The following is a 13529-nucleotide window of genomic DNA, read 5'->3' on the forward strand; positions in this document are numbered from 1 at the left end:
TGAGATTTTGGTATTGAGTGGAAAATAATGTTATCAAGAAAAAAATCAGTGTGATATTTTCATCATTAAGTTTATTTGACAATATTAACCACAGCTCCCAAACTTTTGCTTTTTTAATATTCCCATAAACTATGACTGCCATTTACACAAGCGACAGATTTTTGTTTTTTAGTATAATAATAAACAATGCCGAGTCTACAACTGTTAACAACAAGCTTGAGATTCTAAAATTCACAGGTTTGATCTTACAGTCTCTAAACAAGTAAGATTCTACAGGTATTCAAAATGGGTAAATGAGAAGGTAATTCAAACTAATACACTTTTTTAATTTTAAGGGAGTATACTGTGTTGATTCCACTTCGGGAAAGTATAAAACCCTTCCAATTTTAAAGCATTTTAGAACAATTTGAGACTCAATTAATCCGTAGTAACACGAGATGTTGGGTGAGTTTCTCTTGATTATCTTCACCAAGTAAACAAGAATGTAGCATCTCTTTTCTTCACATTTAATAGACCAGACAATTTTCCCAAACCACTGTCCAATAAAAAGGCCTTAACAGACATTTTAGGGATGATTTTTTTGGCATTTTCCAGAAACCTGATGACCATGAGAAGTGAAAGTCCGAGTCCCCACAGACTGACAACAGTCTTCAGTGATTCCCAGGAAGTATAGCCAAGCTGCTATGTTGTTAGCTTTAGCTTGCTCGTTAGCAACAGATCCATAGACCTAGTAATAAGCGTTAGGTAGGCAAAACATCAGCTGAATACAGACATTGTAACTGAACAAACGATCGCGTGTCAGTATATTTACTAGCAGTCGGGTGTCTCACCTGATTTGTGAGGATAGTGAAGAGGGGCACCTTCAGAAAGCCAAAACGCCGACAGAAAAATTCCAGTGGCCAGCAACAAAACACATCCATGGCGGTTCTCCATCCTCTCGGCTCAGCCAGCGAAATATTAGGCAGATAAAACCTGGGCTCTATACAAATGGCTGCTTTGTTTCCGAATAAAATAAACTAATCATTGATAGTCAGGTGACCGTCGCTGGAGTTTATATAAACAAGCATATTCCTGTCTGTTTAGCGACGAGCTAACTGGCTGCAGCTAGCATACCGATGCTAATCGTTTCAGCTGACGACAGCAAACAGCGCCGCGGAATGTAGCGTTCCGTCGTCCATAGAGACAAAAGGAGCGTTCACCTGTCACGACTCCTCATATCTGTTGTACCTTACCTACACATTATTTACACACGCATAGCTGAATGGAATCTATCCGATAGCCTCGACTATCATGAAACACCTCTCCTCCAAAGCGCCATGTTTGCTGTACAACGTCACATCACGGAATGAGGCGTAATACTTCTCTTGATTGACAGAGACTCCAGCCAATCACTATGAAGAATACCGGCAGGCTGAAACCAGGCGACCAATCAGCTCCGAGCTTTATCATCAGTCGCGTAAATTCACCGATTTGTATGAAATCTCAAGGAAAGCTTTTTATTCATCCCCCATGTGAGGCAAGCAGTTATGAAAGGAAAACTGTCGGTATGCTGCTTGTCTCTGGATTTGTGGAACCACAAACTCCTCAGGTTGATAGTGGTAATTTGAATGTTGGAACCCGGATGGCTGATTTTTTCTTTTATACCGATGCTCGTATTAAATCTATTGTGGTGTTTATTTCGCACAAACAAACCCAGCAACAATAGAAACTATATTTTATGTCAATCTCAATGACAACAAATGAGGCAGAGATGCTCCTGAACTGCCACACATGCACGGATTTGTATTGGGCAGTCATGTGTCAATATATGTGCTTCTTTACCAATATAACACAATAAGGATCAGAATTATTTCTGACTACATATTTAATTATTATTCAGTGTAATCTAGTGACAACATTTACTAATTAAATGGCATGATAATAATAGTATGCATCTAATTACATTAAATCGCATAAAATTATTTTTTTCCAAATTTTACCAAGCACATTATCTAGTACAACTAAAAACACACAACTGTAAGCAGAGTATTAATTTAACTATTTTTCACCCCCTTGGAACGCTTTATTTTATTTTATGTTTCATACATATTTTATTTTACATCAAAACCTATTTGTATACATTTTTTTTAGTGTCTATTGGTGCAGAGACATGCATTTTTTTAGGGATCATGAGGTTACAATGCAATTTTTTATGACATTTATGCACTGTCTGCAAGTTCACAAAACAGTATGAATGGGAAAATTATCTGCTCTGATTAACTGATGAAGGGGGAGGAGGCAGTCAGTGGCGTGGGGGAAATCTCCCTGGGTTTGAGGACAGACACGTCAGGTTGCTTCTTGCATTCTGGATTTCGAAGCTGCAGGAGAGTGAGAGCAAAGAGAGGCAAAAAATCTGCACATCATCTGCCCAGAGAGTGCAAACCTTACTCAAAGCACGGTGAGTGCCATGCTTGTTTTTCCTTAAATGTATGTGCACAGAGCTGTGTACATGATGATAACTGACAGTTCTGTGTGTATGTATGTGGCTTGTGAGTCTCTGTGATTTTGTTGGTGGAAAGGGAGAGTAAATTGTGATCTCTGGGTGGAAAATGTACTCTTCAACTGTAGTTTATTTATTTGAACTATAAGCTTTGGGTAAATCCTTCAGCAAGTACCACATATGACAGAAATGAAACAATTTCAGGTAATCTGTTGTGGATATCACATAAAAGTTTTTTGTTTTAACAGTTATAGAATGGTACCTTATTGTGGAAGTGGTACAGCCCTGCTGGGAAAAGATACAACTCAGCTTTCTTTTTGATGGTGCTGATCAATCCAAAGACTACCCACAGAGGAATAGTAATGCCTAATGTGTCCACAGGTTCTGACTCCTTTACAGCTGATAGAAAAGGTCTGATATGAGAAAACACCTGCACAATTTAATTTACTGACACGCTGCATCCTCTGTGTGTGTACGTGTGTGTCCCAGGCAGCCACAGAGGACCATGGCATTTGCAGGGATGTTGAGCGACGAGGACATTAAGGCTGCAGTCCAGGCTTGTCAAGGTGAGTCAGATAACGCACAAAAACTTGCACGCAAGGAGGCACACGCTTCACACACACTGAATCACCCCCTCATGAATATGTACCATGCAGTCAGGGAATATACATTCATGCATCTAATATGGACTGTGGAACCGCTGAACCCACAACCACAGGGGATACCTGTATGATTGTTTTTCACTGCGGGGGCTGGGTGCTGGCAGGTAACCAGGCAGCGCCATGTGGCAAGAGAGTCGTTACCACCCAGATACCAAAGTGTTTATGTTCAGCATTCACACAAAGAAGACAAAATTCCCACAAGCTGTAGAGTCCTCACAACTCAATGCACTTAATTATTTATCTCTCACAATTATGTCTGCATGACAAGGCAGACAGAGCTCAACCGTTCGGATGAAATCAAATGTCACTGCTTCTATGCCCTTTATTCAAGAAAAGCCACATGCTAGGAGTGTTTGGAGGAAAGTGTCTATCATACTTTGTCACGCTACTTACATTAGTGTGAGTTTCATAAATCAAAGTCAACAAGAAGTTTGGAAACCTAAATCAAGCTGTAAATATTTTAACTGCAAGGTTTGTGATGCATCATTTATTCTTAAAGAATTCTCCTCTTGTCATAGGATTATCCACTTTTGCTATCAGGTCATTACTATTTCATTTTTACACAAAGAGGTGGCAGTTTAATTTAAGAATGCATTTTGAATTTCTTGAAGGAAACTCATGCAGCATCAGGATCTTCATTTTTGATGATTATAGGGCTTTTAAAATTTAGGTTTGCATTGAACCCAGGGGCAACATGCAGTGTGCATTGACTATTTCAATGCCTTAATGACATAGCCTCTAGTATAGTGGTATAAGATAGTGATGTGCTACAGGGTGTGTATTGGTAAATGTCATCACTTGAAGAATGAAAGTCATCTGAGCGAATGAGTAAATGCGACATCCCTATTCAGCCCCCGCCAGTCTTTCTTTCTTGTCATTCTGTGATTGACCTCTCACTCCCACGTGTCTGTTTCTTTTGCTCTCTTTATCCCTCGCTCGTACTCTCCCTCTCTCGTTCTATGCCAACGTAGCTCCGGGCACATTCGACTTCAAGTCGTTCTTTGCACAAGTGGGACTGACCTGCTCAACCGAGGCAGACAGAAAAAAAGTGTTCACAGTCCTGGACCAAGACAGGAGTGGATACATTGAGGAGGAGGAGCTCAAGTAAGGATGGAGTGTGTGTGTGTGTGTGTGTGCTTGTATGAATGCATGTGTGGCTAAAAGGCTGTTTGGGTGTGTTTGGGCATGTATGTGACATCTGTGTGTTAACTCTCTGGTGTTTGCCCTGAAGCTGTGGTCCCTATATGAATGGAAAAGCATTTCTACCATGAATGAACATAAGGTGATACATGAGGTGAGTGACTGATGGAAAGAATGAGTGAGACAGCTGAAAGGGCCCTGGAGGAGTGGAGGAAATGCATCACCAACGATAACTTCTGCGATGATTTCAGTCTTAACTTATCGCTGATATTTTTCATCTACCCTTCAGACTGTTCCTGCAGAATTTCTCTCCAGAGGCCAGGGAGCTGACTGTAGCAGAGACCAAGGCTCTGATGGCTGCAGGAGATAAGGACGGCGATGGCAAGATTGGGATGGAAGGTTGGTGTTTGTTAAACAGATGTTAAAAAGGTGAAAAAGCCCTTCAGTAGCTGACAAAAGCAGCCCTGCGTATAAAGGAGCTGTCCACTACTTAGTGCTGAAATTGCAGTCTATAAAAAGCATACTCGAGAACTATTGCACACTTCACTTGAGCACGGAACTGAATAAAATAAAATAATTTGAGGTTGTTTAGTCATCTTCCTTAACCATAATGCTGTATGACACAGATTTTTTGCCTCCAGTATGCAGATTTTCTGTTGGCATTCACTGTCCCTTTTTTTTCTCCTCCACAGAGTTTTGTGAGCTCCTGAAATAAAGAGAATAAGCACACATGATCGTGGCTGTCTTCCCCCATTTTCAACAACGGATTTCTTATGGAAACTCTGACTTTCCAGAATATTTGATGCAATAACCAAAAACCTTTGAAATTCTGTACCTGCCTGCTGCTTTCCCTGTTGATGTGATATGATAATACTTAGTGTGTTGAGGAACTGACATTAAAGCTGAATAGTGAATATGTGTGTATGTTAAATTACCTGGGTACCTGGAATGGATTAATAAATGGATGAAAGGTGTTACACCACAATCTCTTGAACTTCTTTCCTATATCTTTCCTACACTATACATTCTGCTTGTTTATGTTCTGGAGTGATTTACTTCATTAAAGTTATATCAAGTGTTTTGTTGGTTGAGAAATTAGATGAGGATGTGTCTTTTGATGTCACAGACGTCCCATAATGTTGCTCCAACTGTGCAGAATTAGGCAACTGTGGCACCCAAAATTACAATGTGTGCACTTTGCAGAAATCCCCAAGAAAGACAGTCAGTCAGCCAAATCTGAACTCCAAATTGCAACTTCAATATTGCATTTTAAAGTGCAAATGCATGTTTTTTTTTTTTAATTCAGAAGCATTAAACTAAGGCTATTCATTTGACTCCTTGTTTTAAGTGAGCTGCATGTCAGAAAGGATTAAATACATTTTTGGCCCTCACCATGACCACAGTTGCCTATACCTGCAACAGGAGACCTAAAAAGTCGAATCTTACAGTTTAGTTGATCATACTTTCAGTTCGGTCAACGGGTCTCACGTGGTGCACACACGCACATTCACACAAATTAAAAACGTCCCCTCGATGTTTTGCCTCATTTGAACTATTACTGCCTTCTGCTGGGCGGGAGTCGAATTCCTGACAGAAATATTAACCTCCATTATTAATATCGTTAACGGTATATTTTTTAATTTTAGTCTGCGCAAATTAATACAGCGGGTATCCCTCTCACCCAGACACCCACCACTATATTTCATTGGGGGGGTTTTAAGCGCCGAAGGCGAAAGTGAGCTGTCAACAAATTGTTAAGTTGTCCTCGCAGGCAGCGCGCAGCCCGAGTGATGGGTGCGTTGCCTAGTAAGGACAGGGACGTGGTGGTAAAAGCCCCAAAGTCTCGTTCCTGTTGGGCTGCAGTGAAACCCGACGCTGCTTGTGGAGCTTTAAACCCTATGGAGATATACTATAGGATGAAATAGAGACCACGCATTTCTGCGCACTGAGATCATCTGGTATGGGATGGCAACTCCAGGCCTAGTCACCCAAAACATCATGGGGGAACGAATTGAATAAATAACGAGAAGGAGGAGTGAATGAAGTTGATTCAGTCCTATTCTAACATTTAAAAAATATATGTTGATAACATGTATTCGAGTGAACCTAAGTCAAAAAGAACTATACATACACAATTAAAAAAAAAAACTGAAACATAAACAATAAATAAAGTGGACATTTTTGGAGTTATGTTTTTATGCATGCATGAACTCATTTCAGTTAATTAAAAAATGGACAATATGATTGGCTGTGAGTCTAATTAGTTATTGTAGACACGTGTCACTGTTGTCTCATATCTTTGAATCACAGAGAGAGAGAGAGAGATTGAAAAAAAAAAAAAAACTAATCCAAACCACCATCTTTCAAGTTGACCATAAATCAGATGGGTGTAACGTGTCCCGTGAATTGACTAGTCGGGCCCCCGCTCGGGTTTCCACACATCCAGCTATAGGCCTCCTGCAAACATGGTAGCATCCTCATTTGTTCGCCTAAAAATAGGTCCAGACTACTAGACACATTTTTTCAAAACCCATGCATCTTGCGTATACCCGATACTGAGACTCAAAGCTCTGTAAATGGTGTTGCTGAAGGATATATAAGCGAGGGGGAAAGGGGCCTGGGGCATTCACTGGAGTCCGCCTCGGTTTTCACTCGCCTCAACGCAGCGCAAAGGTGAGTGAGTGGGATGAGATTCTCCAGAAAAGCCACGCAGCCTGCACTGGGAAGGAAAGAAACAGAGGATTCAGACAAGGAGATGATACCTGTGGACTATAAACTTTAGACAGAGCGGGAGCCAGCAACTACATGGACGTCTTAATTAGTGCGCAAAAAAAAAGGAGGATCTGCATTTTATGGATATCTGCGTTTATTTACACCAACTCCTTTAACGAAAAAACAAAAAGAAAATCTACGCTAAAGCTGTCGACGGGTTTGACATCGCTGAAGCGGCATTATTAATTTGTGGCAGTGATTCGCGTTGCTGTGATTTGCTCTCAGTGGAAGCATCATCTACTTAGCGCCAGCACAACGCTGTGGAGCGAGCAGAATCCTGGGTTGTGGTTAAACGTCCTGAGGCAAAGAGCAGCTTTCTAGCCTGCAGCACGCATGTCACAGCTGCAAGACAAGCATTGTCACAGTGAAAACTTTCCTGCTGCAGTGTTGATCAAATTCGATGTTTTGCCAAAGCTGAAGCTTGTGTCAGACTATTTGAATTTGTGATTAGAAAGCAGTAAGGTCTAACATAAGCCATTAATTTATTCAAACAGTAAAAGTGAAGTCGTTTTGGCATTTGGACTTGTTAGAAAATGTTTTTGTATGCATCAATATGACTGATAGAGGTGTGATGCTCATACTAACCCTGTTTTGACCTTCTTTCCTCTCCAAGATTAAAAAATGGCCTTCGCTGGTGTTCTCAAGGATGCTGATGTGAAAGCAGCTCTGGATGGCTGCTCTGGTGAGCTCAATCATCTTTATTTATTATATGATACCTCATTAACACTGATTACACAATATTTAGATTCATTGCATACCAAACTATACTTTAAATAGCCCATTTAAAAAAAAAAAAAAAAAAGAAAAAAAATTGGCTGAGATCAGAGTGCTGCCCAGTAAATTCACACTTCCAGGATGTGTCATATAAGCTGCCAGCCACAGCGATCAGATTACAACTTGTGGACTCCTCTATGTTGTGCTAATGGTGCAAACATGTGTGCTCCAGCTGCTGACTCCTTTGACTACAAGAAGTTCTTCAAGACCGCCGGCCTGGCCGGCAAGTCCGCAGATGACGTCAAGAAGGCCTTCGCCATCATTGACCAGGACAACAGCGGCTTCATTGAGGAGGAGGAGCTGAAGTAAGACATGCCAGAAATTCACACTTAAAGCTGATACTCTCACTCTCATGCTCTCAGCCCCCCCCCACCCCCCCCCCCCCCCCCCCCCCCCCCCCCCCCCCCCCCCCCCATGGGCTTAAAATATGCACCAGATATAATTTTACAGTTCACGTAAGAAGAAAGCTAAGCCTGGATGTATTTTTAAGCTATGTAACAACTAACTTTCAAAGAAATGGTTTATTAGCCTTGCACTCTGAATTCTCTAATGGGAATTGCCACGCATAGATTTCAGTCACCCTGATTTAAATATTTCCACCTGCCAGACTGTTCCTGCAGAACTTCTCTGCTGGTGCCAGAGCACTCACCGACAAGGAGACCAAGGCTTTCCTTGCCGCTGGTGACAGCGACGGTGACGGCAAGATCGGTGTTGATGGTAAGACAACATTGCACATTCTTACAACATACATTCAACTTTAAAGGATAATATCACATATAAAATTGATGATTTCTGATTTCTGCTAACAGTGGTGTCTAAATTATTTCATTCCACACTTGAATTTTTGACCTGCATTTACATACTTCTAGTACCTGACTCAAACTCTTGGTCAGAAAGTAATCTAAACCACCACTATGACACAAGAACAATACATTTTCTCTACCCTACTAATGGCAGTTTCGTTCTACTTTCACAGAGTTTGCTGCCCTTGTAAAGGCATAAATTTCCATTGACCAAGATCCACTCCCTTCCGAACTCCTTGCAAGATTCAATAATCATCAGCTGAAAGAATATTTTTTATACCTTATTTATAAGTTGCCTGCGGACAATTTCTCAACATGAAACACATGTTTTAATCTTAATATTATTAAGATGTGTTATATGTTTTGAAAAAAATGACTTGTGCAAACTGTACACTACCATCTGCACTTTTGAGGAAGAGTGAAAAACCAGGAATAAATACTCTTTTGGTCTAAAATCATCTTGCTCAGGTCAGTTGTCTTTGCATTGACACCTTCCGATGTAGCACAACACCCTCCGCATTCGCATGGTTGCCAACACAATGTCATCACAAAGGGTTGACAAAAAGTCAAATGGGTCTCCACTTGCCAGGGGTTTTGAATGCTCAGCCGATAAATGGCTGAAATGACCTGCCCAGCACTTGTCTGGATAATTGGTTAATGAGACAGGGAGTGTGGCTGGACTCTGACCAGGAGCTGGGAAATACAGCCTGGAAGGGCCCTGGGGCTTTGCTTGCGTGCTTCCCAGATCCACGGAGCGCTGCAATAGATAGCTGCCACGCTTTCTGTAATGAGGTGGTCCGTTCCAAGCTGTATTTCTCCACCCACTGCTGCACAATCAATGGGAGGATGTGCTGTGGCAACAAGACCTCAGACACAGTTGCATCAGCAGGACCATACAACAGCTTCAGCTCACTGCAAAGAGGCAAACACTCTGACCGAAGGGAATCCTGACACATTATCCAACTAATTTTTGAGGTCCTAGTGGATTTAGAGTATTGCTAAAGTTGAAGGAAAAAAATCTGGATAGATGTTTGACCTATAGAGGCAACTCCACAGCTGATTGGTTGTACTAAAGTCAGATTACTGCTCCAGTGGAAGTTATGAATGCTCGGGCAACTGCAAGTCAGCAATATGTAAAAGCTGCACGCTATCAGATGACACCCTGGGCTTATTCCCGTCTGCCAGTGGCCACAACACACAGGCGTAGTGATAGCAGTGAGAAATTCTCTCACCCGATTTACCCTAAAGGATACTAGTGCCACCTACAGGTGGTAAAAAGTATTATTTCCAGAGTGCAAGCAAGGCTGTGCTGCCCAATGAGAGCCATTCAAAGTCCCTTCACTTACTTTTGAGGTCAGTTTGTTTGCTTTGTCCAACTTTAACAATATAAAATGCTGAATTTTATGCAATGTTTTATAACAATCAGGGGAAAATGTGTAGATTGACAATAACTCAAAATGTTTCTATACATTATTTAGTATTTGTCTTCAAACATAAAAGCATTTTCCTTGTTCAGATGTGGACAATACTGAATAAAGACAACCTATTTTTGTACCACAAATACACACGAATGTGCCCCATGTAACAATATATAATATATAATACACAACTAATTCACCTTTCAGTTCAGAATGGACTCATTTTAATGTACACCATACAAATATGACAAACTCTACAAACATTGATGAACAGTGTATTCTCCAGAATGAACAATATTACACAAAAAGAGGGAAAAGAGCCAATTCGAGCCATAGTCTAAGGCATGCATGTTGAGGATCCACCCTCTTGAATATGGCTGTGTGTTGCCAGCAGCACTTGCAATTCGTCCTCCTCAGCAGTGCACAGGCCTATTCTTAGCATTGGGGACATTAAAGACTTCTTCAAGCGCACCTTTTAAGCGTCTTCATTTGTGAAACTTAAAATAGATCGCTTTCTGGCCACAGGACGAATTTTCGCCACCCCCTTCTTGGTGTCGGTTACATTAAGCCTCAGATTTCGATGGAGAGAAACTATAAAAGGTCACCAGGAGCACCGGGATGATCACTGCAGTCGACTCAAGTCTTGTCTGTATCATCTGTACCCTACAAAGCAAAGAAACCGCCGGTGAGTCTGACTGGGAAGAAAGAAAAACAAAAAAGAAAGCCGGGATCCATGCAGCCAACGCGAGGGCATCATCTCTGAACAGCCCTGACAGAATTTTAAAGCTCACCGTTTTAATCAGGACTTGCTTTTCACTGCAATGCAGCATTTTAAGAGAGAGATGAGTTTTGCTTCAGCTGCAAGAAGACTTGGATTACTGATCAGACCTCCCAGCATCTTTAGAGTTGCAGCAGGGAGTAGGGAATCGATCTCAGCCTCTCAAATGGGATTTGATAATGCAGTTCCAAACCTGTTCACAAAGAAGTGGACTTTGAAACCTAAAGTCTTCCGATCATGCTCTTTTCATATTCTATGAGGAGTGCTTCAGAAGTCATTTTTGCTTACTTTAGTTAGATCAGACAGTGTAAACTGTTGTTTTAATGATTAATTCAGTGTCAGTTTCAACCAACGCTTCTGTCTTTTTAATGACTGCTCTTCTTGATTTCTGTAGATCAAAATGGCCTTCGCAGGAGTACTGACTGATGCTGACGTCGCTGCAGCCCTGGATCAGTGCAAAGGTGACTTGAATTGTCATTCCCGATCAGCCATTAAGCTTTTTGCACGGACATCCAATGCCACCGTCGACCTTTCACTTTGAGTGACAAACTGTGTTTTATTTTAGACGCTGACACATTCGACCACAAGAAGTTCTTCGCCACCTCCGGCCTGTCCGGAAAGTCCGCAGAGGATGTCAAGAAGGCTTTCGGCATCATTGACCAGGACAAGAGTGGTTTCATTGAGGAGGACGAGCTGAAGTGAGACACTTTTCTTCTCTCCCCCACACTAATAATAGCTGCATGAAGACAATAATCAGAGACTGACGGAGGAGGAATGCAGGGGGCAGCCGGAATGCAGACAGAGCTGCTGGGCCAAACAATCTTTAACCCATTTCTTTTTTAAATGAACCCCATTTTTGGATTACCACCCGAAATCCTATCATATGCGTAAATCTAATTAAACACTGTTTTCATGAGTTGCATTCAGTCATGTCATCCTTCTGTGGTCAGATTTTCTGGAAATTGATAGATTTTTCTGGTACTGATCAGCCCCTCTTCTTCCTGCAGGCTGTTCCTGCAGAACTTCAAAGCTGGTGCACGTGCACTGACTGACGCTGAGACCAAGAAGTTTCTCGCAGCCGGTGACACCGACGGTGATGGCAAGATCGGCGCAGATGGTACAAACTTCAGAGAGTCCCACTGAAACTTTGACACCTTCTCATTTAGATTCTGTGGTATATTCTGATTGGTCGCACTCATCCCATGCCGACTTGTGTCTCCCTACAGAGTTCGCCACCGTGGTTAAGGCATAAAGTGGCAATTGACCAAGAACACCTGCTCTGATGGAACAACGAAGCCCACGTCGACCTCCCCCTTTTCATCTGAATATAAATAATTTTTATACATTTGCTTAAGAAACAATTCCTCCAATGCAACACACTGTCCAAAAATGATGATTGTGAATGTCGCTCGGTTGTGTTCATGTCTTAAATATTAATTTTGCTTACTGTAAAATCTAATATGCACTTTCCAGAAACAAACGGTAAAAAAGAATAAATATTCTTTTGCTACGGTCTAACTGGGTCCTTGCAATATTTATGCATGCCTCAGTTTTATTTCACACTAATTAGCAAACATCTGAAGGTTTCACAATTCCAGCTACACATCACATCCATCTGAAGAATTTTATTTTATTGAATTCAACTATATCCAGTTAGATTCATTAGTATTTCAAATCCATATTTCTTTTATACTTTTTTAATTAATATTATGATTATGGGAGACTGGAAGCAATTGTTTTTTAGGGAGGGAACACCCTGGAGAGGATGCCATGCAGTTTTAGAGCCACCAATGAGTCACAAACCAATATTTATGGCCTGTGGAGGGAAGCCCGGGAGCAAGGCTGAACATTTAAAGAAAGGCCAACTAGGTCAGAGTTGAACCTGAGATTCATGGCCACCACTATTCCACCCAGATCAATGCCAATAGAAAATGTTTTGGCATGTCTTGAAAGCACACTCACTTTTATTGATAATATGAATGAACAAAGGAAATACAAAACAGCTGGCAAAGGGAGACATTACAGTCATCTACAGTAAATATGATTTATTCCCTCGCCTCGTGTGTTTTTGGCTTGTACACGTTATTACGTTGACTCTTAGTGGACAGTTCCCATCTGTGGCCACTAGATGGCGCCACGTCCATGAACAGTGGCAAATGGAACACAAGCGCTTCAGACTCCAGGTAAATAAATGGTTCCTGCCGTCATGAAAAAGACTTGAGCTGCAGGATGTCACTGCTTTGATGCAGGAGCACACAACGGGATAGTAAGGTGCATGTCTTAATGCCAGTTTTCTGATATTTCCAATTAACATTCTAATAAGTATAAACAATTCGCAATGTTGACTTGAAACAGAACTATCTACTAGTTTCACGACTCTCCGTAAATATATTAACCCCAGAAAAGGTTTTCCCGAAGCACTTCAGTTATATTGTGATCGTTTTAACACCAGCGGTTTCCCTATAGGTCTGTGTCAATGTATGGAGGCGTGTGTAAAAAGCATTAGTAAATGTAAATGAATAAATAAATGATCGCCCAGTAACTGTATATGGTATCAACGTGGCGCTGACATCATGCTCCGGGTGTGGGGAGAGACGCGCCGCTCCTCTTGATCCGGTGTCCCCTCGCCTCTTCTTCACACAGTCTGGATGAGATGATTGAGTTTCTCTTTACGCTCTTAATTCAGTCCAGCTTCACTGGAAC

At 41.4% G+C, this 13529-nt stretch overlaps 4 protein-coding genes across 6 annotated transcripts in view; 3 read left to right on the plus strand and 1 right to left on the minus strand.

Moving 5' to 3' along the window:
- lmtk2 (lemur tyrosine kinase 2) overlaps positions 1–1330 on the minus strand; it is a 28602-nt gene extending 27272 nt beyond the window's left edge. Inside the window, exon 1 of the mRNA XM_030090617.1 lies at positions 831–1330. Within this exon, the coding sequence (XP_029946477.1) occupies positions 831–933 (103 nt within the window). The 5' untranslated portion in view covers positions 934–1330. The remainder of the gene's footprint in view (positions 1–830) is intronic.
- A 985-nt stretch (positions 1331–2315) lies between these two features.
- On the plus strand, positions 2316–5232 carry LOC115387771 (parvalbumin beta-like). Of its 2 annotated transcripts, none has more exons than XM_030090624.1 (5): positions 2316–2437; positions 2973–3045; positions 4113–4245; positions 4571–4680; positions 4974–5232. In XM_030090624.1, the coding sequence occupies exons 2-5, from the start codon at positions 2985–2987 to the stop codon at positions 4994–4996; spliced, it is 327 nt and encodes a 108-aa protein (XP_029946484.1). In that variant the 5' UTR covers positions 2316–2437; positions 2973–2984; the 3' UTR covers positions 4997–5232. The 2 variants fall into 2 exon arrangements, with proteins under 2 accessions (XP_029946484.1, XP_029946483.1); XM_030090623.1 differs by having other exon boundaries at positions 2317–2437; positions 2969–3045.
- Positions 5233–6847: 1615 nt separating this feature from the next.
- LOC115387769 (parvalbumin beta-like) lies at positions 6848–9076 on the plus strand. Of its 2 annotated transcripts, none has more exons than XM_030090621.1 (5): positions 6848–6954; positions 7667–7735; positions 8000–8132; positions 8435–8544; positions 8804–9076. In XM_030090621.1, the coding sequence occupies exons 2-5, from the start codon at positions 7675–7677 to the stop codon at positions 8827–8829; spliced, it is 330 nt and encodes a 109-aa protein (XP_029946481.1). In that variant the 5' UTR covers positions 6848–6954; positions 7667–7674; the 3' UTR covers positions 8830–9076. The 2 variants fall into 2 exon arrangements, with proteins under 2 accessions (XP_029946481.1, XP_029946480.1); XM_030090620.1 differs by having other exon boundaries at positions 6901–6958.
- A 1533-nt stretch (positions 9077–10609) lies between these two features.
- Positions 10610–12341, plus strand: LOC115387768 (parvalbumin beta-like). Its single transcript, XM_030090618.1, has 5 exons — positions 10610–10733; positions 11221–11287; positions 11392–11524; positions 11834–11943; positions 12053–12341. Exons 2-5 carry the CDS (start codon positions 11227–11229, stop codon positions 12076–12078), a joined length of 330 nt encoding a protein of 109 aa, XP_029946478.1. The 5' UTR covers positions 10610–10733; positions 11221–11226; the 3' UTR covers positions 12079–12341.
- The last annotated feature ends 1188 nt before the right edge of the window (positions 12342–13529 follow it).

This window comes from Salarias fasciatus, chromosome 4, assembly GCF_902148845.1.
Source record: "Salarias fasciatus chromosome 4, fSalaFa1.1, whole genome shotgun sequence".
NCBI lineage: Eukaryota > Metazoa > Chordata > Actinopteri > Blenniiformes > Blenniidae > Salarias > Salarias fasciatus.